Source organism: Aulonocara sp. 'chitande type north' Nkhata Bay, linkage group LG7 (assembly GCF_057382095.1).
Source record: "Aulonocara sp. 'chitande type north' Nkhata Bay isolate Kocher_YH1m ecotype deep benthic linkage group LG7, A_spYH_male_GT1.1, whole genome shotgun sequence".
NCBI lineage: Eukaryota > Metazoa > Chordata > Actinopteri > Cichliformes > Cichlidae > Aulonocara > Aulonocara sp. 'chitande type north' Nkhata Bay.
Window position 1 is genome coordinate 19,633,906 of NC_141350.1, and position 23,435 is coordinate 19,657,340.

The following is a 23,435-nucleotide window of genomic DNA, read 5'->3' on the forward strand; positions in this document are numbered from 1 at the left end:
TGGACTTTCTGTTTTAGCAGTTGTGGGCCAGAGCAGCTGAGATGACATAACATGCACCATTATCTTTACCACAACCTTTGCACTACATTACAACTGACCTTTCAAAGCGAAAAACCATAGCTCAGGGGCATAAAATAGACTTGAATGTAGACTAAATGGATAAAAGCGTATGTGAGGAAAAACTGCCCTGTTTGCATTTTAAATCATTGCACTTTATTATGCATTAGAACTGAAGTATACAGCGTGTTCATGAGCTTTTAGCGCACTTTGCTATCTATCTGGGCAAGTCACATCATGAGCGTGGATTAAAAACAGGCATTAATTTTGGGAATTGAGTGGTTAACTAAACACAGTTGGTTTTTCTTAAAAACACAGTGCTGGAAAGCAAAGAGTAATGATGAGTGTAAATTAAATGGATCACCAAAGCACGGGAGATAAGTGTATCATAATGAATTATTGCGACAGTTTTATTGCGAGCAATGTGTACAATATGTGTTCACACCAGTGTCTTGGTAACTTGACTTACTGACTGGGTACGCAGAATGTCTGTGCGAGCTTGACATTGCTGCATCGCTATCTCTTCATCAGTACATTTGAATGCGGTGGACCACCCGAGCGGAGCGCTGTGTGTTTGATTGTGGGATTACTGTGTGGAGGAGAACGTGTTTTGATTAGCCATACTGTAATCTCCCGACAGGGATTCTTCGTGGGCTTGGCGCACTCTGGTGGGCCGTGTAAAGATCCAGCCAAATAACAGCCTCGCTCGAAGCAGAGCGGCGTGTTGTCTGCTTATCTCCACAGCTGTCCTCAGCTTCTCACCAGCAACAGCCACAAGCTAGAGCTGCAGGCTTCACTGGCTCAGAGGCGGTCATGTCTCACACAGAAGGTTCACATTCCGCCAGTCACTGTGGACGGCAGCATCGAAGACCACGACTACCTGCACAGAGGCGCTTTGTCCATGGCTACCTCGCTTGCTGCCAACATCGTGCCAATGGGAGTGCGAAAGATATTTATCTCTGGACATCGTATAAACCACTAAGGCATATTTCCACCTGCCTTTCAAACTGGAATGGAATTTAGCCCCAGCGTCTCAAACTCACAGATTCTCTACATCATGGCTGTGATTCATAAACAAAGTCATTACGTAATCTGTTGCCATCCAGCAAGATAAACATCAATACTACACAATAAAATCTGTTTTTCCAACTTAAAAGAAGAAGAAATGCAGACAGCAATGATTAATGGCACATTAAAATCCTTCCATGACAAATAATTACTCATGAAGAGGAGTCATTTGAACAAATCCAAGGCATGACTAAATGTGTGGTGACTGGTTCATTCAATGGTTGGCTACTGATTGTGTTGTACATTGGATTTACACACAAGGATCCTGGTCAGGGGTTTGGCTGTGTCAACTGAAAGTGGAGATTGCATAGCATAAGAGCTGTGGCTGAATGTATAGTTACTTATAGTTAAAGCGGTCACATGAAGAGAAGCCTTCTCAGTAACAGTTAAAGTCAAAAGAACGCTTCCATGCTCTCTGAGCTGGCCTTGATACGTGGTGATAGAAAAAGCATGACCATTCTTGGATGATAGTTCGCTGGTAGACAATCAAACAAGGGAACTACCAGCATTTTATTAACACCTCAAACCATGCTCGTGCTTCCAGCTGAAGCCACCGAGCCAGTGTTTTTAAAAGCAGGATTCATCTATCCTCCCGCTGACTGCCAGAGTCAATCACCCCGTCATCAACCCGACTCAAACAACCTGCCCCTAATCAAAATCAATGACTGCTTCCAACACTTTTTGACGGGTGACAAATAAAACACTTTGGAGAATCTGGTGTTTGTCTACCTGAAGAGATGTTTCTTTGTGTGGTCGCTGTTGCACTACTGCTGTGGTCATCCTGGGAATTTGTCCACGTCTGATTGGTTGTGATTATGTTTTCCAAGTGCTGAGGGATGTCTTTGTTTGCACAGATGCATCAGGGTTGTTATCCAGATGTGACAGAGCTGTTGAAGCCAGTGATGGATGACCGGGAACTATGAAAGAGCGGTGTGGTTCTTACATTGTGGTGTGTTCTCAGCCAGTGCTGTACATGTGCGTGTGTGTGCTTGCGCGTGTATGCGTCCGTGCATATGTCTACGGCTACACCGCATGCATGTGCGCGCTTTTAAAGTTGATGGGTTTTAAAATAGGGAGTGAAAGGGAAAAGAGCAGCAGCCAATCAGACCTTTTTAAGAATCACTTTTTTTCGAGTTAGCAACAGATTCTGTGGACTGCTAATTGCCTCTTTTGTCCCGTTCAATAACACAAAAAGTGGCCAAAAATAATGACCGAAGTCAGTTTGAGTTCACACACTTGTTCATTAGTGGAGCCTCAATGTCTGCTACTCTTCACATCCCACCAAGCTGTAATACCACTGTTGGAGACACACTGGAGATACTGGAAACTAAGCTTCCTTAAGTGACACGTCAGCTAGCCTCACAATGGTTATGCAACAGCTGCATCTGCGAGCCAAAGCACCAGCAGCACAACCCACTAAATAAAACCAAGAGGGCCTTCATCACACCATGGACGCCACACTTCACAGCAAGTAGTCAGTGACCAAAGGCTCCAGTGCGCAGGGCCTCAATTTGGATACGTGATGGGCAACTGGTGCTAACATGCAAGAGCTGCATCCAATAAGCATCCAATGGGTTTGGGAGAGAAGTGGCTCCTCACAAACAGGCCTTTCATGTGGTCGTCAGTTTAAGTGCTCTAATGCTCGGCGAGACACTGAGGCCTAGTGCAGGGAAATGGAACAATACATTTAACCACATGAAGCACAGCGCCCAGGATTACTTCTGCACATATTTTCTCTCTCCCGGCCTCTTTGACTGAACTGCAGTCTCTCGCTTTGTCTTTCTCTCCATACGCTTTTGCTCTCTTTGCTCTCCCTCGCGCAAACACACGCTGCCCCTGCAAATGAGCACCGCTATAAACAGGGAATTTCTCCTAAACCCTCTTTATACACATGCACACAGACGTGCACAGTGGATGACACATTACAAAACAGAGCTTATCGTTCATGTAGAATTACACCGTTGTGCATTCCAAGAAAAATACACCACTCGCAAGACAGTGCAATATAATTATAATTGGTTTTACAGGAATTTATGTGAGTTATTGCTGGTGATAAACTGTTTTTTTTTCTCTCCCATGTCTTTGGGTGTATTTGATAAGTACACATCTGTTTCTGCAAGTGCATGAAAGAGGAACACTTGCGTGCTCGCACCAGTCTGGCCTTAACCAGTGACAGCCACACACTCTCTCCTCCTCCTTCCCTCCCTTTAATTCTTTAAAGACAGATGTGCATACTGACAAGCCATCCCTTCATCCATCACTCGGAGAAGAAGAACAAGGAGAAAAGGAAGAAACTATACTTCATCTACCAACCCTGCCTGCATCTCAACACACCAACTAAACAAAAACACCTAAGCAGGTCCAACAATGTGTCATCTCAGGGCTGAGAACGCCCTCATCCTCCCTCAGCCAAGGCTCAGTTCTGCTCCTCTACAGACACCACCAGTAGCCTTGGGTCACCACCACACTAAAGTATACCAATGGCTTCTACCCAAACATCTGTTGTTGTTACACACCGCTGGAGATGGTATCTGCTGCTCCTACTTGAAACAGTGCAAATCCCTTTTTTTTTTTTGTGCATAGTGGCAGCTACTGACCAGGTAGTTATGATGAATTGCCTGTCAACAGCAATTAATCATGCACACATGCATACGAACACACAAATGTAGATTTATGCCCTCTATTCTTGCACGTTCAGGCCACCATAACTTATTGTGGAAAATAATGATCTTTGGGATAAGCATAGCCATGGATAAGTGAATTAAATGGTACTTTGCTTAACCACAAGACTGTGAAAACCGATGCCAAATATTTGGTCAGGCAGAAACAGGCCTTTGTCTGTCTCAGAGAGCCACTCAGAGGACAGCTCGCCGAGCACAGAGACACGAGGAGCCCCCGTGAAGACGATGACAGCTACATGATGCCACCACGCTGCAACGACCATAACAAGCTGCGTCAGATGTACTTATGTCAATACATTCATCGTGAATATATTTTTGCGCTGTTTTGTTCTTGCACTTTTTAAATGCACACATGTGCGTTTGATTTGTTGTAAAATAGATATATATATTTCAAAATGAGATGAGGTCAGAAAAACCACCTCCTTTGTCAAAAAGAAAATGCAATTTCCAGTCACAGAGACCATCGGGTGGTATGTGTTACACGTTAAAGTCACTCTTGTCTGAATGTGCTATTGGTTCACCCAGACAAGCAAAAAATACCCTGTACTCACCCACATACAGCCCATTCTCCACTCGCTTGATGATGTCGAAGGCGTTGTCCACGTTGCCCTCCAGGATGTCAAACTTGACATCGTAACTCCCGAAGTTATAGGACCCGTAGGCTGGCACTGTTGTTCTCAGGAAGACGATCTCTGATGAATTATTCAGGGAGAAGAAGTTAAGACAGTGGGATTGCTGTGCAAAGCCGGTCCCAACTGTTGTTTGTTCTGAATTTAATTTTTTTTTAAAGAAATACAATAAAGTGTGTGATGACAGTGCTTGTGTTCGTGATAGTCAGAGAAACCTTAAGGATTTTTAGCACTAGTTCTTTACACTCCAATTCAGGACATATGAGGAATGACAAGAAGTGACACTGAGAACGGCTGTGTCTGAAACACACACTGCATGACAGCCAAAAGATGCTTATCAGCTGTCGCAACCTGCAAATGATTACAGTTGTTACATATGTGGCAGCAGTTCTCTGGGGAAAGCCAGCTAAAACTGTCTTCCACTGAGGACTTCATGGAAAAGCTCATTTGGGTGTCAGAGGCAGCCGTACGGATTCTGGCAACTGTACAGAAAGCAGTTGATGGGAGCTCAGAGATTAAAGCAGATAAAATTAAGATAATAATAATAATAATAATAATAATAAGAAGAAGAAGAAGAAGAAGAAGAAGAAGAAGAAGAAGAAGAATGACACTGAAAAAAAGATGAGATTTGGAAAGAAAGATAAACATTTTTTAAACTTGGTGATGCTAAAGGAATTCTTCCAGTCCAGAAAAAAATTTATAGTCATGGTAAAAAGAAAAAGCACCTCTGACAGTTTAGTGTATCAAGACATAATATTAATTTTTTTTTAAATCATCTGGTTTAGAATAGGTGTTAAAATCATTCAAGAACAACATGATATGAACAAAAACACTTGACATATTAATCATTATATTCCATAAAAATTAATCCAAAATGCAGAAGCAGTGAAAAACTAAGGAATTAAGAGGGTATACATGTAAGTAGCAGCCACATGCTGTTAAATCAAATGTACTGCATGTGTTGTTGTTCATCTGAGGTTGGATTGAAAGACCTGCTAAGGTCTTTTTTTATTATTATTATGACCGAGGCAACTGTCTATCTGTGTGACATATATGAAACAGGAGAGGAGGAGGAAATGAAAGTCAGTAGAAGTAGAGTACATGTGTGTGAATGAGAGGGAGACAGGTGTAAAAGGGAACAGGCAAGGAGTGGAGATTGTGAAGGTAGATTTTAGGTGGAGTTTAAATGCCAATGCACAGTCCAACCCAATGCACAGTGCAGATGAGAGATGAAGAGAAGAGGGGAGGCATGGTGGAGACAAGTGTCAGGGGTAATTTTGTGACAGAAGAATAGCAGCAAAGATGAAAAGAATGGTTTACCAAATGATGTATATTTTGGTGATGGCGACTTTAACAAAAAGACAGGAGGCCAAACTGGATGTGGCAGGGCTGTAAATGCTAATGCGTTGGTAGTGAGCAGGGAGGACAGAATTAGAAATGAGTACATTAGAGAGACAGCTCGGGTTGAGCAGTTTGGAGACAGTTAAGAGGTTTGGACACATGCTGAATGAAAATAATAAGAAGATATGTATATAAAACAGCAGCCAACCGCTTAGCTTCAGAGACCACAAGATATCGGCACATTGAAAACCTTTTTCTTTAAATAGAAAAAACCCCTCTTGTGTTTAGTGCTTTATTTACTTGATTAAGTACCTTTTGTGTGACTATTCAAATAGTCGTGTACCTACCCTCAGGCCTTGGTAGTTCTCTGAAAGTAGGCAGGGAAATGAAGGTGTGTGACACTGAGTGCGTGGGGTCCAGAACGCAGGCGATGTTATTGGGCTGACAGGACTTTACACAGCGAACAACTTCAGACCGTTCAAGCCTCGCCGCTCTGAAGAAGTGAACAAACATACTTACCCACCAAAAACAAAACAAAAAATAATTGGAAAAGAAAACATGCACAGCCTCTGACCTTTTAGGTTCTGCTTGCTTAAAGCTAACCACCTTAGAACAAATCAGGGCAGCGCGATGCTGTTGCACAAACACTATTTGAATGAGGCAGAAGGGGCACTGAATGTAGCGCTCGGCACAAGAAAACAATCAAATTCTTCAAATTCTATGTGGTTTGGAAGAATAATAAACCAACAATGGCTAAGGCTCATGCCACAGTCAAACTTTGTAGCTTGTGGAGACTTGTGCTGTCATTGATGTCTTTCTGATCCACTATTTCAAGCTGTGTGGGAAATGAATTACTACATTTACAGAATGATCCACAACCTGCTCAGGAAAATATTTGGATTTGCAGAGCATCCCCGGCTTCACATCAGATAATCTCTTGAGGAGGATTTATGGGGAAAGGGAGTGTTCTAAAAGACTCCTAAATTGTAAGCCACATGACTAGACAACTCCCCAGCCTCTCCCCAGGGCAGCTCTCATCCTATTATTTAGGGCTTTGTTTATTCCACAGACTAATCAGTGACAGGTCGGAGGGATTGGAGTGCCTCTACTGGCTCCTAAAGCTAACGCCACCTGAAACATCACTATTAACTACCTGTCTGCTACATAAGACAGCTTTTTTAGAGAGGTTTCTAAGGCATTAGCAACCCCATAAATCAAGAGTTTGAAAACTTGTGATCATTTGGGAACTTTTGGAACAAAATAAAAGCCTTGATTATGACATTCAAGATGTTAAACTCAAGCTGAGCCTTGCTTGAGTTTAACAAAGGAGGCAAGTCAGTACACGGTTACACTGGGTTATGAAAACATCCATGTTGTCATGTATAAGTCCAGTTAATGTGCATGGCAGCCATATAGCCACACTGTGAGTCATGCCCGTGGATCTCTGGCGCTCCTCGGGGGACCTATCTGCTGCAGCTCAAAGCTCAAGCCCAAGCTTGGGTTGCAGGGCTCCTTTCATGGAGAGCGAGGAGAGAAGCCCCTGACAAAAAGTCAAGCCACCACTGGGTAGGGGCTTGTAATTAGCAATTAGCGGCGGGTCCAGGTTTTGCTCTGCTCTGGGCCAAACCCACAAAATGTTCTCCTAGTTTATAATACCACGTCCTGAGCTGCAGAAAGACCCAAGTGGGGCTCTAGAGGATGAGGTGAAAGCTGTTGGGGTAGAGAGTAAATTTATGAGAAGACAATGACCTAGAGTGAACTGCCCCCCCCCCCCCCACCCTAACCCTTTTACACTCAGATGGGCTCTTCAAAGCAGAGGCATCAGCTCAATGTAATTACAGTTCAGTGTAAAAACAAAAAAAACTTCTACGTCTTCATTTGTGAATATGTGTGCATTTATTTCATGCACACACACTTGGACACACATGAACATATGCGCGCCTTCTCCATGTCCCCATGCCTCACGTGGCCCAGCCCAGGAGAAAAAAACCCCAATATTCTCAGACCAGAAAGAAAAACAGACTTTTTTGGATGAAAGTCTTCTGGTCAAGTGTAGGGCCTTTTATTTTTTTGGTAATTATTATTTATAGTCAGCACATTGATAACGCCCCAACACAAACACTGCAGGGCATCATTCATTTTGTGCGCGGTGATGTTGCTGTACCGCAAATTGTTCAGACCACCGGCCAGAGCCCAGAGCCCCATAACTCAATGTCAAAAGGGGAGGAAAAAACTCCTGTACGCCACTAGACTCTTATTTTAAGGCTATCCCCAACAGGGACCAAGTGCATCCTTACTAGCCCAAATGTTCGGGACAGGAGGAACCTGAGAAATCTGCATTTACAGTTATTAAAAGCCACAGCCGCTCAGGCAGCACCCTCACAGCATGTCAAGCTATTTATAATCTCCGCTGGTGCACATTTCCCCTCTCCTTTCCCACTGCATCTCTTCTCATGTCACTTACTCAGCCTTCATTTGGAATTGTCTGTCTGTGTTGGGGTTTGCACCCGCAGTATGCAGTGGAAATCTGTGCAACGGGAGCTAAAGAGATGTGCACGAAAAAAATCACTGGTAATGGTAAGTGACATTTGGGAAGCAGGAGTAACAATGCAAAGTCTGGTGTCAGTCTGGCTTACTGGAATTTGAAGGAGTGGAGTCACTCTAAGTACTTTATATATTACGTGTAGTTAGTGACTGAAGGTTTTGCTGTTTGCGATTTTTAACAGGTTTTTTTAAGCCAATGTTAAAGACAAAAATACAGCCTGGTTTGCACATATGTTTGCAGATATAATGCAGGAAACCCTTTAAAAAAAACCAAGAAAATTAACTTTAATGGCATCTAATAACATTAATAAATGCTGTTTAGCACTAAAATGTTTAAAATACTAAAACACTTTCTTGTAATTGAAGAACTTTTTTTTTTAATGACAAAACAGAATATACGCAATGTTCTGAAACTACTGGAATAATAGTAATATGAAACTTTGTGAGGGGAAATCTTCATGCCTCCATCTGTGACTTAGCCTCACATTCCAACTGCTCCCTTTGCTGTATTTGATTAAACCCCACAAAGCACCATTATCAAACACTGGTTTTAACTTGAACATGTGTTATTTCTATTGCAGTTTTAATAGAAAACTGTTCATCCAGCACATAAACCATAAAATACTGCAAAATGTCAGACTTTATCATGCAACCATCATCAAATTACACTCAGTTGTCGGCAGACTTGGGTTGTTACCATTTTGAGAGTTACACTGACCTAGAACGCCACCTACAGTGGCTTCTTTGACAATACCTCACCTAAAAAGATGCATTCTGTTGGTCCTAATATAAACTCCTGAATAATAATCCATGTTTTTTTGTTTAAAACAAAAGCTTTATTGTGTGTAATGCTATACAACTACAAATTGTGATTGTTTTTCCTTCTGATTAATGTATTTTACAGTGTCATTAAAAAAATAATGTGCCATGTTTAATGTGCATTTATTAGGAGACAGAGTAGTATTTGAGTTCATTCATTTAAAAAACTGTAGTAGAAAAAAGCCTCAATAGCAGACAAGATAAAGGGGACAGCGGTACCATAGTTTTGGACCAGCAGTAGCCCTGAAAGGCCTGCACTTGCCAGAAACTCATGAAAATTTGAATTATATTTTTACCTGTACATGCTCTAACTATACTTAACTTGTGTAATCATTAATATATAGCAGGCTATATTGCATCACCATCCTTTACTCTTGCATGCATTTTGCAATTTTTCTGATTTCTTAGTGAGATTAAGTTAATATGCCACATCCATTTTAAGGGGGTAAAAACTTGTGCAAACCTATGAATCCCTTTTGTTTATTCTAGTAGGGGATTATAAGGTACTCTGGGCTCCTCCTGGGTAACAAACACCAGCACTTTAGCCAGGTATGTAGTGATTGTGCCATAGCGGCGCAGCCTCAGTTCCAGAGACAGCTCAAAGTCCTCTGGCTTGTTGATGAGCTTTGCCACTGACATCACACCACCAGTGGGCATCTGCTCAGTTCTGAAGAAGCCGCCCTCGTTGCCAGCTGTGATAGCAATGTGGATGTCATCGCCAGGCACGGTGTGGGAGGGGCCCATGCGGAAGATGGTGGTGAAGATGGGGATGTTGGTGGGGAAGGTGAGGTAGTAGTAGGTTATTCTCAGGGGCATGGTCAGGCACTGGACAGACTCATTGCAAAGCAAGCGTTCGCATCGGCTGCAAAAGAAAAAAAAGAGATCGGAGGCAGGACGGGACAAGACGGAACAAAACGGGCAAAAAGAGAGAAAGAGAAAGGGAGATCAGGTGAAAATTTCATTTGCCGTGCATGGCATGCAGAGAAAGGAATTATCACTTTCAGTTATAGTGCCCTCTTTAGGATCATGCAAAACGTTCTGTCACTGGGTGCCTCCAAACAAGGGTGTGGGTGTACACACTGTCATCGTCATGTGCGCCAAAATTAAACTGAAAAACACCCATGTGCATGTCATCACTCGGAAACAGCAAAACATGCTACAGCCAGATTCATACTGAAATCATTCCAGCATTGAGCATACTGGACATGCAGGGGCTCTGATCCATATACAAACCAGGAGTGCTTTAAAAAGCCTGATATGTAAACTTAAAGCTCTTTAGATGGTGACTGTTTCAAATTTAACTATATGGAGCACAGACCGTGTTCTTTGAGTGTTGCATGAAACTATGTAACAAAACAGAAAATGTCCTGGCAATTGGTTATTTTATGCCTTTTTTTTTTTTTAATGGTGATGGTCCATAAATAGTAATTGATAAATGCTAAAATTAAATATGTGGTTAAAAAAATACACGAAAAAAATGTGAAATTTACTATATTTTTACGAATTTGTTTTAATGTGTAATAGGGGTAAACTCATTCAATTTAATTCTGTCGTAACACAGACAACACAATCATAGTTATGCCTGTTCATAAACATGTCCCTGCTCAGCAAAGAATCTGCACCAGTTCAAATACTCACGTCTCTCCGACCCGTCTGTAATTGTTCGGACACTCGAAAGACAGGCATCTGAATCCTCCCTGTACATTGAAGCAGCTTTGATTCTCTGTGCACGTATGGCTTCCTGTCACACATTCATCAATATCTGAAAGACAAAAAAGGGTCTTAAAAGTCACTAACATGATTTTTTTCCCAAAGCTGGGGAAAAAGGGCCTCCAACAAACGCCACATGACTGCAACATGACATTACAGAGAGCTCACCCTGGCAGCTGCGCCCGTTTACCGCCAAGGTGTAGCCATTGACGGGGCAGGAACAGTGGAAACTGCCAGGCGTGTTGTGACAGCGGTAGGAGCAAATGTGACCTCCGGTGGGCAGGGCACATTCATCTATATCTGGAAACGTCAAAGAAAAAGGTGAATTTGTAACACATTCATTTTATTTATATACACATAATAAGGATGGCCAACCACCATTAATGTCTGATCCATATGTGCCACACATTAGCGTTCTCACATACGTCTCTGTCAGGTCATGTCTAGAAAAATTCAAGGCTGATCTGCATGTTTGAATGTTCCTATTTGTGGAAATTCGGCTAATACCCCCAACTCGTCACAGCAGATGGCCGCCCTGGGTTCTGGCAGATGTTTCTTCCTGTTAAAAGGGAGTTTTTCCTTCTCACCATCGCCAAGTGCTTGCTAATAGGAGGTCATCTGATTATAAGGCTTTTTTCTGTTTTTTTCTGCTATCCTTCTTTTATTGTAGGGTCTTTACCTTACAATGTGCCTCGAGGTTGTGATTTGGTGCTATACAATAAAATGTCAACTGAATTAAACTGAGTATCAGTTGCAGTTCACATGCTTCAACTTTACCTTCACAAGTAGTGCCATCTAGGTCACTGAGCTGGTAGCCACGGCGGCAGTAACACTGGTAGGAACCGTACACATTGGCGCACTCTTGACTACATGGGGTGCTCTCACACTCGTTCAAATCTGCACAGAGAAAGTATCAAAGTTAGCATCAAAATGTATGCGTGCATGTGTCTGTAATGCAATATTTACCTATTTATGGATAAAGAACAAGTAACTATGAAAGCTACCTAAAAAATATGACTCCTAGATTGATGACTGGTAAAATGCTACGTAGGCTGAAGATATACAGCAACATATTTCTTAAGTTAGACTTGAAAGTGTACCCCAGTGTACACAGGGGTATCTAGGTGTATCGGTTATCTCTTTGTTGGTCTTGTTCCAGCATTACCATAATAATGTTGGTCCAGGATCAACATTGCAACTGAATGCTTCCCTGATCCTGGACCAGTATTATTATGATACAGGAAAAACATTAACACTGGGATGTCAGATCATGCAGGATTTCTATTGTGTAAGTCAGAGGGGAGACATGTTATTGACTGTCCCTTATACTATATGGCACCTTTCTTCTTTAAAAAAAAAAAAAGAATCTGACATTCAGACCAACACTCCGTTAGATGCATCGGGGGCAAAAACGCATTTAGGAATGCATGGGGAGCAGGAGATTGATCCACAAAGATTCTGATTACCAGATCCACATCCGCCCACATAAACTCTGTCTAGTCAACAGTATCTAGGCTCTATAAAGTCTCCCAAATTACTTGATTGTCTTACCATCACAATTTCTGCCGTCAGCAGCTAACGCGAAGCCTGTAGTGCAGCTACATTTGTAGGATCCCAAAGTGTTCTCACACTTATGAGCACACAGACGACCAGGGTAATGCCTGCATTCATTGACATCTAAGACAAAAAGTCCAAAACTGACAAAGTAAGAAGCTGAAATTGTGACTTCAATGCTTATTTTAACTAGAAGTAGTACACACACATACATGCTGTGGGCATTTACATGCTCAGGATACACTTGGATTTAGCTACCAACGTAAGAACGCAAAGCAAAAGAAAAAGAAAAACAGTTTACCTTCACAAAGCCGAGTGATGCTATTGAACATGTAGCCAGCTTCACACTCACATCGGTAAGACCCCAACATGTTGAGGCACGCATGACCTCCACAGACGTTTTCAGTAGTCTTACACTCATCGATATCTGTAAGCAGGGGTGCAAGCGACAGAGAACACCATGATATCCACCGCAGGTAGGCTAGTAAGACACTTTGCATGTAGGTATGATGAGCTCTTCCGTACCAACGCAGCGTGTGCCCTCTTCATTGAGGTGGTATCCTCGACCGCAGTTAACCGAGTTCCTCTGGCAAGTGTACGAGCCCACTGTGTTGACACAGATCTGCCCCCTGTTGCATATCTGGCTAACACATTCATTTATATCTGAAAACAGGAGCACAGATGACACAGATGTTACTCTAAATTTTAAAAATGCCCTGATGTTCCACAGTTTCTGTTATATTTTTTTCTTATCATGTCTTATATTGTTACATGATCAATTCCTTCTTTTTGTGACCCATATATAGAATAGAATAGAATAGAATAGAATAGAATAGAATAGAATTGAATTCAACTTTATTGTCATTGCACATGCACAGGTACAGGGCAACGAAATGCAGTTTGCATCCATCCAGAAGTGCTTTAGTGATATAGATATATTACAATATATATTAGCAATAGTATAGATATGTAAGTCGTATCTGTCTTAGTTTCCTTGACTTGTCTTCTTTTTCAGTTCCTATTTTAATTGGATCATTTCTATTCCTTGTGTGTGTCATTCCTTTCAGCTGTTTGTCTTCTCGTGTAATGAGGCCCTGATTGCCTTGATTTAACCTGGTCTTGTTTCCTAATTAGTCCTCTGTCTATAATTTGGCTCCTCTCAATCAATGTAATGATGGCAGTGATTAACCTTACACCAGGTAATTTATTGCATGATGAGCTAAAAACATTTTTTTTTAAATTTAAGTCAATAAAATAAATAATTGATAAATCAAATTTGACCACAATGATGAGGACAGGTTTGAGTTTAATAGCGAGCCCCAAAAAGACCTAAGTCTAACTACATAGCTGGAAATTTAACTGACTTAAGGCTTCAAGAACAGAAGTCTTAATGATGTTAATTTATTAAAGAGCATATGCCAGTCATCATATTGTTAAATATTTTGAAATTTACATTAATATGAGGACATTTTGAGGGAAGCAATTTAAGAATCTCAATATCCTTACAAGTGCTCAAGTAAAGATCATAAATGGCAGCGGAGCTCTGTATGGGATGCTTGGCCACAATAAATCTTTTGGTGCTAATGCTTACCAATACAGTTTCCAAGAGCATCCTGGATAAAGCCAGATCCACACTGAACTTTGGGCAGACAACGGAACGACCCCTGGGTGTTTTGGCATTGAAACTGCGGTCCACAGTTATGGATACCGGTCTCACACTCATCAATATCTGGATGAAGACATCACAGAAGAATTGCCTGTCAACACGCTATGAATAGCAGCCAAAAAAAATACAGCAGATCAATGTCTCCCTACAAACAGCAGAGACCTTTGCAGTTGTTGCTGTCAGTGAGCTCATATCCTGTTCCACAGCTGACTTCTCTCTGGCAACGGAACGAGCCCTCTGTGTTGATGCAACGCTCTCCTCCCCGACAGTTGCTGGCTCCCACCAAACACTCGTTGATGTCTGCGAAAAAACAGGACAGACAGTAAAGGAATACATCACATGTCTCCTGCTGAGGCTCTGTTGTGTTAGTCTTTTCTAGTAGAAAAGTATTTTCTTTATCACCAAAAACAGTCCTGATATTAAAATATAAGACTGAAATCATTACATATATATAACAATACAAAAGGAGCTTACCCTCACAGCTCTTTCCATCTGGTTTGAGTTTATAGCCTTTGAAACAGGCACAAGTGTCATTCCCCACACAGCGATGAGCACACTTCCCTGAGAGGCACCACAGAAACATTAATATCTGATCCGCGCTTTTTAACGCAAGTGCAGAAATCACAATTGTTAGCTTTTATTGTGCTTTACCATTGCACTGATTATTTAATGCTGAATCTCCATTTTCAGTTGTCTCGTCCTTGTTAGGCACTGCAAGAGAGAGAAAAAAGCATGCTTATTCATGCTTTCATACCTTATGCATGAAATCATTTGGCACAACATTGTGTTACTAGTGAACTTCTGACTTTGATGGTCATTAAATTCTTATTTTATCCAGTCCAAAAGCTCATAATCAGCATGCTGAATCTTACCCATTTCCACATTAATGCTCAGTAGCTGAACCTAAGCTGCTTTATATTATGAGCTAAGAAAATGAGCATGCGATGACCATAAGCGTCCACTAGGGGGCGGTGTAGTCTTATGTTTGACACCAGTAGTCCTCCTATTTCTACTTCTAATTATTTTGTTGACTTGCATAGGTTTTCACTTACTTTAATCCACTTTTTTATGCCCACTCTACTTTAAATTACATATTTTGTTTGTTTTATTTTAAAAAAAAAAACAATAAAAGAAACTGCCTCCTGCAGGATCACATTTTTTACCCACGTTCTCTCTGATGCGCTGTGGCTCCTTCCACACAGCAGGCCCGGGACACCAGATTGCACTGATGGCCAACAGATAGGTTGTGGTCACAGGGTAGGCCAAGCTCATGGGCTGTTTTACCCAGAGTACAACAGTCACAGCACATCTATCGAAAACAGCATACAACACAGTATTAGAGAACTTAGAAGGATAGACATGAAAAATGTGCAAATAATTGAAAGAAAACAAAATACAGATCTTTTCAGGATATTGTGTACCAGCAGAGGTAAAACAAAAACAAAGAATAGCTGACAGAGGGTTGGTATGCTGGTTGGTTAAAGAAGTGAGACAGCCTTTTAAAGTGACAGCTGAGAATAAGTTGCTTTAGACAGACAGCCAAGCTCTCAATCAACCAGACAGACAGAAAAAGAGCTTTTTTGAGACGATACGCCAACTGGCAGGCTTCAGACGGGACCAGAAAGGCAGTCAGTCAGTTAGAAAAAGAGAACACAGAGGGAGACAGTGATGAGATGACATCAACCCCCCTCTCCTTAATGCATGCTCAGTCAATCATTATGACAGCCCGGTAATGTCAGTTATGGACAAGAAAGGTGGGGAGTGTGACAGATGGGCATGTTTTGGCAATTTGGTTATGCAGCTGGAATCTGACTGTGTGTGCGGTGGTGCACACGTGCAGCGTTTGTAGCGACTGCAAGACTGAACACATGCTAAGGAGAGCAACTGTAAGAGTTGTGTACCAGTAGTGGCTGACTGCTACTCTCTGTGTTTGTTTGTGTGTGCTTGTTTATGTGTGGGTATATGCCTGTGTGGCCTTGACTGCTAGAAAACGTTTTGTTCTTAGGAGTCTTTTAGTGTAAACCACTCACAACAAGCACACAAACACACTCCTGAACAGTTCGCACACACAACTGCTTTATATCTTGTTTTTGTGCAGCTTTTTCTTGCTTCTCCCATGCTTGCTTAGAGTAAGTGGCCTTTTTATTAGTTTCATATGTGAAACATCAATACAGCATTCTGCTATCATCACTGCAAATCTTACAAAACACAATAATGCAGTTTCTAAATTGAAAACATAAACCTTATCCAGACAGCACATTGAAGCAAATCCCCTTTTCTTCTCTCTGACTGCTTAGAGAAAGTACAACGTTATTTTCACAGATATTGTCATTATTTATCATTTAAACGTACATTTTGTTCTGTCCATCTCGCATCGTCGTGCTTTTTCCTTGAGAACACACAGATTATTTGAAGAAGTTCGGAGTTATTGAATAAGCCACCCACAGTCCTGATTTCTTTCTTGTCAATCTGACGTCCTCCATATCAAGTAAATGATTTTTGTGGAGTGTTTGTGGAGTTTTGCACATTTGAGACATATTTTCACACTATGTAAGCACCTAGAGATTTTAAGCATATTTGAAAGTGTGCATATTTTTCTCAAGCTTCTCGTGTTCCTTCTTCCTGATGTTGGGAAGGTCCACAGCTGTCTTTCTCTTCGTGTCCACGGCTACTATGTCCGGTTGGTTAGTCATCACCAGTTTGTCAATGCATTTCTCAATCATCCTTGGGGACGTGACCTATTTTGACCTCGGGACTTCCAGGCCATAATCGGCAGAGATATTCCTGTATACTATGCCAGCCACTTGGTTCATTTGTGCTGCCAGATGCTCATAGAGTTACAGTCACTTTCTTTAGCCCGTAAGTGTGACTCATGTCAGGGCCAGGTACTGTCTAACGCTTCATGCTTGAGACTCTTTCTTGGATGTCTGCCGCTGTGATGGTTACTGGATCCTGTTCAGGGAAGTTGCTGTGGTCTTCTCTTAGCTCCACTAGCCACTGAGCATTGTTGTTATGTGTTGCAACCCCGTGGTGGTGTTATTCTCATATTGTTTTCGCGCTACTAAAGATGCTCCAGATTTTAAGCATTTTAATTTCACAAAAAGGGTGTGACAGGAGAAACTTTGTAAAACAACTTGAAAGCACTGTAGAGAAAATTATTTTTGTAAGTGCATCATCATAGCATGCTGGCAGCCATGCCAGCAGCAGCAGCAGAGAGAGGAACACAGAGCAGCTGATGTTTGCCAGCATAGAAGAGGTTCTGGTAAATATGGAAAGTAATCAGCTTTGGTTATGTGTTAAGGTTGGCTCATTTTCCCTCATCAGAGCTACGCTGCTAATTTTATTTTAAAGCATATTTGTAGCATGCGGTGGCTGTGTGGGGCTACAACACCTTTAAAAGCTTCTATGCAGTATATAGTAGATCACAACTAAACTGTTAAAGGATAGAAATTCTAGACCAATTTCTTTATTAAGTAATTTATCAAAATACTTCTGAAAGACATAAAACCAGTTAAAGGGAACTAATGAAGGTGAGAAAAAGAACACATTTAAATCTGTAATCAAAGATGGAAGCAGAACTTACACAAGCCTAGTTTTGTGTAAAAGTACAAATTTTCATGCTAGTTATAAAGCTCACTAATAATGAGGTTATATTGGATTGTAACCCCATTAAATGACTATTTATTTCAATTTAAAACAAATGGGAACATTTCTCTATAATGTTGATGTTTGGTGCAATAGCTATGCCTAATCATCTTCACTGTTTTGGTCCTTTTGTTTCTAAAGGTTGACTTTAGTGGTGGTTTTGATTTTCCTGAAGGAGACACCCTCATTACTCATCGAGTCACACCACTGACCAGCCAGTCGGTGGCATACAGTCTGTTGATGACACATTTTTGGATTGCTCAGATCGCTTGGATCCCCAGAGGAATCGCTACTAAAAAAGTCCTGGTACCAGGTACTTCCATCTAATGGAAAACCCTGCAAACCGTGGCGTGCCAACCTGAGTAGCTACTAATGGAAAAGGGACTTAAAATTACAAGAAAGTCTGGCTTCTTGGAAGCAAAACATAAGGAAACCAAGGGTGATTCAAGATTTTTTGCCAAAAACACTGTATATACTGTGTATATAGTACATATAGAATGAAAATAAAGGCAAGAATTTGCCTGAGTTTGGTTAAGAAGCATTTCAAATCTGAAAGGTGCTTAGTGCTTGGATATGGGCTGGTGAAATATTCCACAGTCACAGTTTAATTTATAATCTAGCAACAAGTTTCATTCCTCCCTACAGTGACATGCCTCATCCTGCTGCACAACACACACACACTCCCACACACACCCACACACATAGAGATGTACAACACTGCTCTCATCAATCACTTGCCATAATCATCATCCAACAAAGTGGTGAAAGAAGTTTTTTGGTGATTTACTTTTCTGTTTTGTCATTTCTATTAGCAAAACACTCATATACACTCATACAAACACACCTTTGTAGTCTTGGTGTCGCAGGTGTTGGTGAATAAAGAATCGCAGGCCCCCTGGTCTTTGGCAATGTTGATACCATTGGTGCACATTTTATCCTCGAGCACTGTTACACAGCACTGCTCCTGCACTATCCTGTCAGCAAGAAAAAACACAAAACACAGGTGGTGCATTTACTCTCCGCTCTATCAATAATTGGCTTACGGCAAAGAAAATCTGTCTTAGAAGTGCAGCTCATTAAAATTGGCCCGAGGCGAGCCTAAAGGGGATCTCATGTCACACTGAAAACTGACGAATGACTGGGCTGAGTATGTCTAGAATGAGCTCAACGATGGACATTGTGTTTGCAATGCTGACAGCTCTCTGAGGTCTGTTCAGATTGTTTAACACCCAAGAAGTTAAACCAAAGATTTTAGTCCCGAGCTGCACATTTGTCCAAAAATATCTCCACATTCTTTTGCAGAGCAAAATCACTAAAACAAACCTCATCCTACATACACACCCTATAAAAACAACAAACAAAAAAAGCAGAACAGCAGGGGCCCTAATCGGCTGACTAACATTTGCCAGTATCTGTAGTTTACTTGCAGCCACAATGACATCACCGGGACAGAATCAGTCTGCATTTCTTAAGAATTTGGTGACACAGTTAGGATTTGAGAAATAGCCATAACCATAAAATGAGTAACATCTTGATACAGGATGTATCGTAATTGACCTTCACCTCTGAGATCCCCTTAGGGATTAGCATAACACAAATTTTCTGCAAGAATCATTTAAAAAATGACAATAGCTGTTTAATTGGGAAAAGCAGTACTGGGAAGCAGCCAGCCCAATCTGACAAAAGAGTGTTATCATAAAAATATGTTTTACTTAATGTTTCTGTTCAGATCAGATTTCGTTGTATTGTCTAACTGTCTGCCCAATCAGTTAAGGGAGCGGAGGGGAGGTTGACTGTTCCTCCCTGGTCTGGATCTCTGTCTCCCTGCAGTTTTACAAGACAAAAAAACATAACAAACCAAGTTTTTTTTATCATCTCTTACCAGAAACCTCTTTCCACATAAACCACTCGAGATCCGAAAGTCACAACAAAGTACACACCTCCTCTGCAGAACCTTTTAAGGGCACAGTAGCGTGCTCCTGTTTTCCTTTTACCATTTTTCTCCTGTTTTTTTTTCTTTCTTCTTACGTTGGTGTCTGAAGTAATCTCTCAGATTTCCTGTTATTCCCTCCCTCTATGTCGGATTTCACCTCTAAGGTATTTCCTGGGTTTTGAAACAGCCCCTCTTCTGACCCCCCTCACCTTTTTCCACCCCTAAATATTACCCTGCTACCCCCACAAATCCCTGCCCCTTTTCCTCTCCACTCCTCACACTATAATTTAGACAAATTTGGAATCACTTACAGTGGCTATGGCAAATGTGTTTGCCATCAGTTTGGCTTATAGGCCCTGAACCTGTGGTAGCACACCTTCTATGGTTACCAGCAGACGTGTTATTATCCCATCACTATTAGCGCTTCCTGCTCTCACGTGAAGTGAATAATGTGCCTAGAGATTTATGGGAGTAAGGTAAAGTGATCTCATATTAAGGGCATTTAGACATTTCCTTAATATCCAGCACATGCCAAATCACTTGGGCCCAGTACCATGGATAGAAAATATGATTTTAAGAAATGCAGCATTTAACAGCTTGGAAGTCTATAAACTACCACACTTAAACATAACAGAGGAAGGTAGCAGTCAGCAGCGGCTTACCTGCATGTGGTTGACTCAGAGATAAGGGGCAGGGATGCACAGTCTTCATGATCGGTGCCATGCTTTTGCCCATTTTTACAGCAGTCCTCCATTGAGATTTGTTCTGCTCCTATTAAAAACAACATTGTTTTTACCTTTGCATGTACAGGTGAATCACAACAGGCCCCACATTATAGTGCTGGCCACCTGCCTGCCTACACACACACACACACACACACACACACACACACACACACACACACATCAAGTGCCTAAACACACTGTGCCTCAAATATATATCAGATGGCAAACTTCTGAGCATCATTTGAGGGGAATGAGCAACATTTATCCGATGAGCATTTGTCTTTCAGCAAGACCAAACAGTTTTTATTAATTGAGCAATGATGATCTGTTTTTTTGTCTCTCTTTCCTAAACAAAAGACAATCCTGCTATTGTGACCCAAGACAAATTGTATAGCAAATAAACAAAATTCAGAGTCTGTTTAACGATATGAAAAAAAGCCTTGAGAGATTTTTTTGTTTGTTTTTTGCCAAAGACAATGAATGATGGATATGTTTTTGCAGAACCACATGAGGCCTTTTGACTGGAGCGCGACCAACTCTGTGGTAATCTGGCTGTTTATTCATGTGGATTAGAGAGTTTGGAATGCTTCGACTCTCTAAACAATCAGCCGTAACAATCACATCAAGCACATTCGTTTGCCTGTGGTTAGTGTGTTATATGCCAAACGTGAAATAGCTTTGGCAGATCCACGTCTTGGGCTTTTTTTCCAGTTTTTTTGTTGCCTTTGTCTCAAACCAAGATCGGTCTACAAAATTGACATTAATCATCGTTATTTCCCCCCTGAGAGGAAAAAGAGAAAACAAATATTGAATTATCCAGAATAGTGATTGTGAAATACCTCAAACAGAACCATCTGCGTCTAGCAGGAGTAAGCAAGATCAGATAATAAGTTAGATTAGGCAGGTAGGGAGGGAGGACAAGTGTCCGGAATTGCAGTCCACAGTTTTATAGATTTGCTGCCCTCTCCCAGAGGTGCAGGAGGAATGTTTTATTATGACCATTAAATCAAACTAGTCAAGCTGAGGCGAAAGCGGGAATAGTTGTTATCACAAACAGTCTGCACACTGGTAAACCTCGTGGAAACACAACGCAAGAGCTGCTGTAAAACTTCATTTCTCAGGTTCATCACAAGTTTCTATAAGTCCCGCTTAAAATCTAGAACTAATATGAGGAGAAGCATAACAATGACACAAGAAAGAGTTCTTTAAAAAATGACACGTTTTGATTGTTGTCTGTTTCTTTAAGAAAGTAAGCGAGGTTACAGGAAAAAACAACTGTGCCCATTCCTACTACAGAAAGGAGGTTTAACCTGGCAGAAAGGAGCGAATATGGATATAGGATTTATTGGTAGACAGGCACATTAGCTGACTCACTACTGACTTCTGGAAGTCTGGCACATCACAGTATTCTCTGGCCAATAAACCTTGTAGCAGCTGGATGAAATGAGATGACATTTTAAAAGCTTTTCACATGGACCTACCAAGCAGGCTCCCCCAGCCTCTCTCTCTCTCTGTCTCTGTCTCTCGCTCACTGACTTAATTTGTTTTCTGAATGTGTAAGTAACAACGGGGTTTTCCAAAAAAGCTAGGAAAGCAAAACTGTGCTCACAAGAGGCTGAAAATATGGATGTTTATTAACAATAAAGAATCCTATTTAAATGTGTGTACCCCTGTGCATATGTGTAATGTTTTGGGGTTTTTTTTACCACTTCCAGTAACTGACACCATCTTGTCAAAACACATGATTTGTATTAGAACTGGAAAGGCATCCAAGAGGTGTCCAGAGTCCATAAAAATGAACTAATCCTAAACTCTTTCTTAGCTTAGTCAGTGCATTTTAAATGCCAGGAACAGTTGGTCACTTATTCTAAACTTCCCCCAGCGATCTGTTCTGGACTTTTCCCCTCACAGTAGCGTTCTGCTGATAACTAACTCTAACCCACTAGGCATCACTGACTCATTCCTTTGCTACCGCTGTCTGCTGACTTGAAAACCTAAGATTGAAAGACCAGAAGTGCTTTAAAACTGCATGGCTTCTTGTCTTTTATCAAAAAAGAAGAAGAAGAAGAAGAAGCAAACCAGGCACAGCTGTGCTCTGGTTTAGATACAGCCTGCCATAATTCTCAGTCTCCTCGGTGCATTGTCTGTCTGGAGAGGGCTAATTTCCATTTTGGATGATGTTGTAGCTGTGAGGGCCATTCTGTCTTGGCAGAGCAGCACATGTCTTGTCTGCGTCTAGACGCCTCATGTAAACAAGGCATAATGAGCATAATGAGCCTACTCGTGGAGCCCCGCCTACACAGAGGAGCTGGCCTCAGACAGACATCACAACATAGAAGTGTGCATCTCTTTCATAGGCACCACTCAAAGCTGACATGTGGAAGCTTCTTCCAATCTTACTGATATATACAAAAGGCTGAAACCAAAGTCGAGCTTATCTATCTGGAATGCATTTGGTTATGCAGTTGGTTGAGCTGATACCCAGCAGATCTGCAGAAAGACCTGCAACACAACCTCCTACAGAGAAGGCAGCTGAGAGAAAGGTCCCCCTGCTGACTGTGAAATTGCCCCGTGTGTGACCACAGCACACTGGGCTTTTTAAGACACGGCTAGTCTTATGATTTGGTGACCCTGCTGTGAGGCTCAATCTCACCCTTCTGTCTAGGACCACCCTGCCCTGGTGAGATACTGGTTGCTCTTACATAGCATCACAGCATACCAGCACTCGGCCTTTGACTTGCAGGGCAGAGAGTGAAGAAACCTCAGGCAGGGATGACTTTTGCTTCACAACTGGTGTGAAACTACATTTTAACACTCTCCATGTGGGGTAACATATCATCACTTCATGGAATGGAGTGATTCCACTCCACAGTGTAACTAAATAAAACACAGTAGTGAGAGAGTTAAAGGTAGAAAAGGTTAACTGTAAAGTTCTATAGTTGTGGGTTTTGTTGATGCAGTGCACAAAAGTTGGAAAATGGTTTAGATGGCACTTTATATGGTCACACTGCTACTTATTGTACATTGTAAGTGGTAATAAAGGTGTGGGATTATAAAATTATT

General features: G+C 41.5%; 1 protein-coding gene across 2 annotated transcripts in view; it reads right to left on the reverse strand.

Moving 5' to 3' along the window:
- fbln1 (fibulin 1) overlaps window positions 1–23,435 on the reverse strand; it is a 31,995-nt gene that overhangs the window by 7,375 nt on the left and 1,185 nt on the right. Inside the window, exons 2-16 of one of the 2 annotated variants that reach the window (XM_086299280.1) lie at window positions 20,310–20,418; window positions 18,559–18,688; window positions 15,237–15,378; window positions 14,721–14,780; window positions 14,544–14,630; window positions 14,232–14,369; window positions 13,995–14,132; window positions 12,929–13,066; window positions 12,705–12,830; window positions 12,401–12,526; window positions 11,627–11,746; window positions 11,018–11,149; window positions 10,778–10,901; window positions 6,124–6,269; window positions 4,358–4,498 (exon numbers count right to left, since the gene is read on the reverse strand). In XM_086299280.1, the coding sequence (XP_086155406.1) occupies window positions 4,358–4,498; window positions 6,124–6,269; window positions 10,778–10,901; window positions 11,018–11,149; window positions 11,627–11,746; window positions 12,401–12,526; window positions 12,705–12,830; window positions 12,929–13,066; window positions 13,995–14,132; window positions 14,232–14,369; window positions 14,544–14,630; window positions 14,721–14,780; window positions 15,237–15,378; window positions 18,559–18,688; window positions 20,310–20,418 (1,857 nt within the window). Of the gene's footprint in view, window positions 1–4,357; window positions 4,499–6,123; window positions 6,270–9,133; window positions 10,002–10,777; window positions 10,902–11,017; window positions 11,150–11,626; window positions 11,747–12,400; window positions 12,527–12,704; window positions 12,831–12,928; window positions 13,067–13,994; window positions 14,133–14,231; window positions 14,370–14,543; window positions 14,631–14,720; window positions 14,781–15,236; window positions 15,379–18,558; window positions 18,689–20,309; window positions 20,419–23,435 lie in introns of those variants that run through there. The other variant, XM_086299281.1, reaches the window with a different exon arrangement.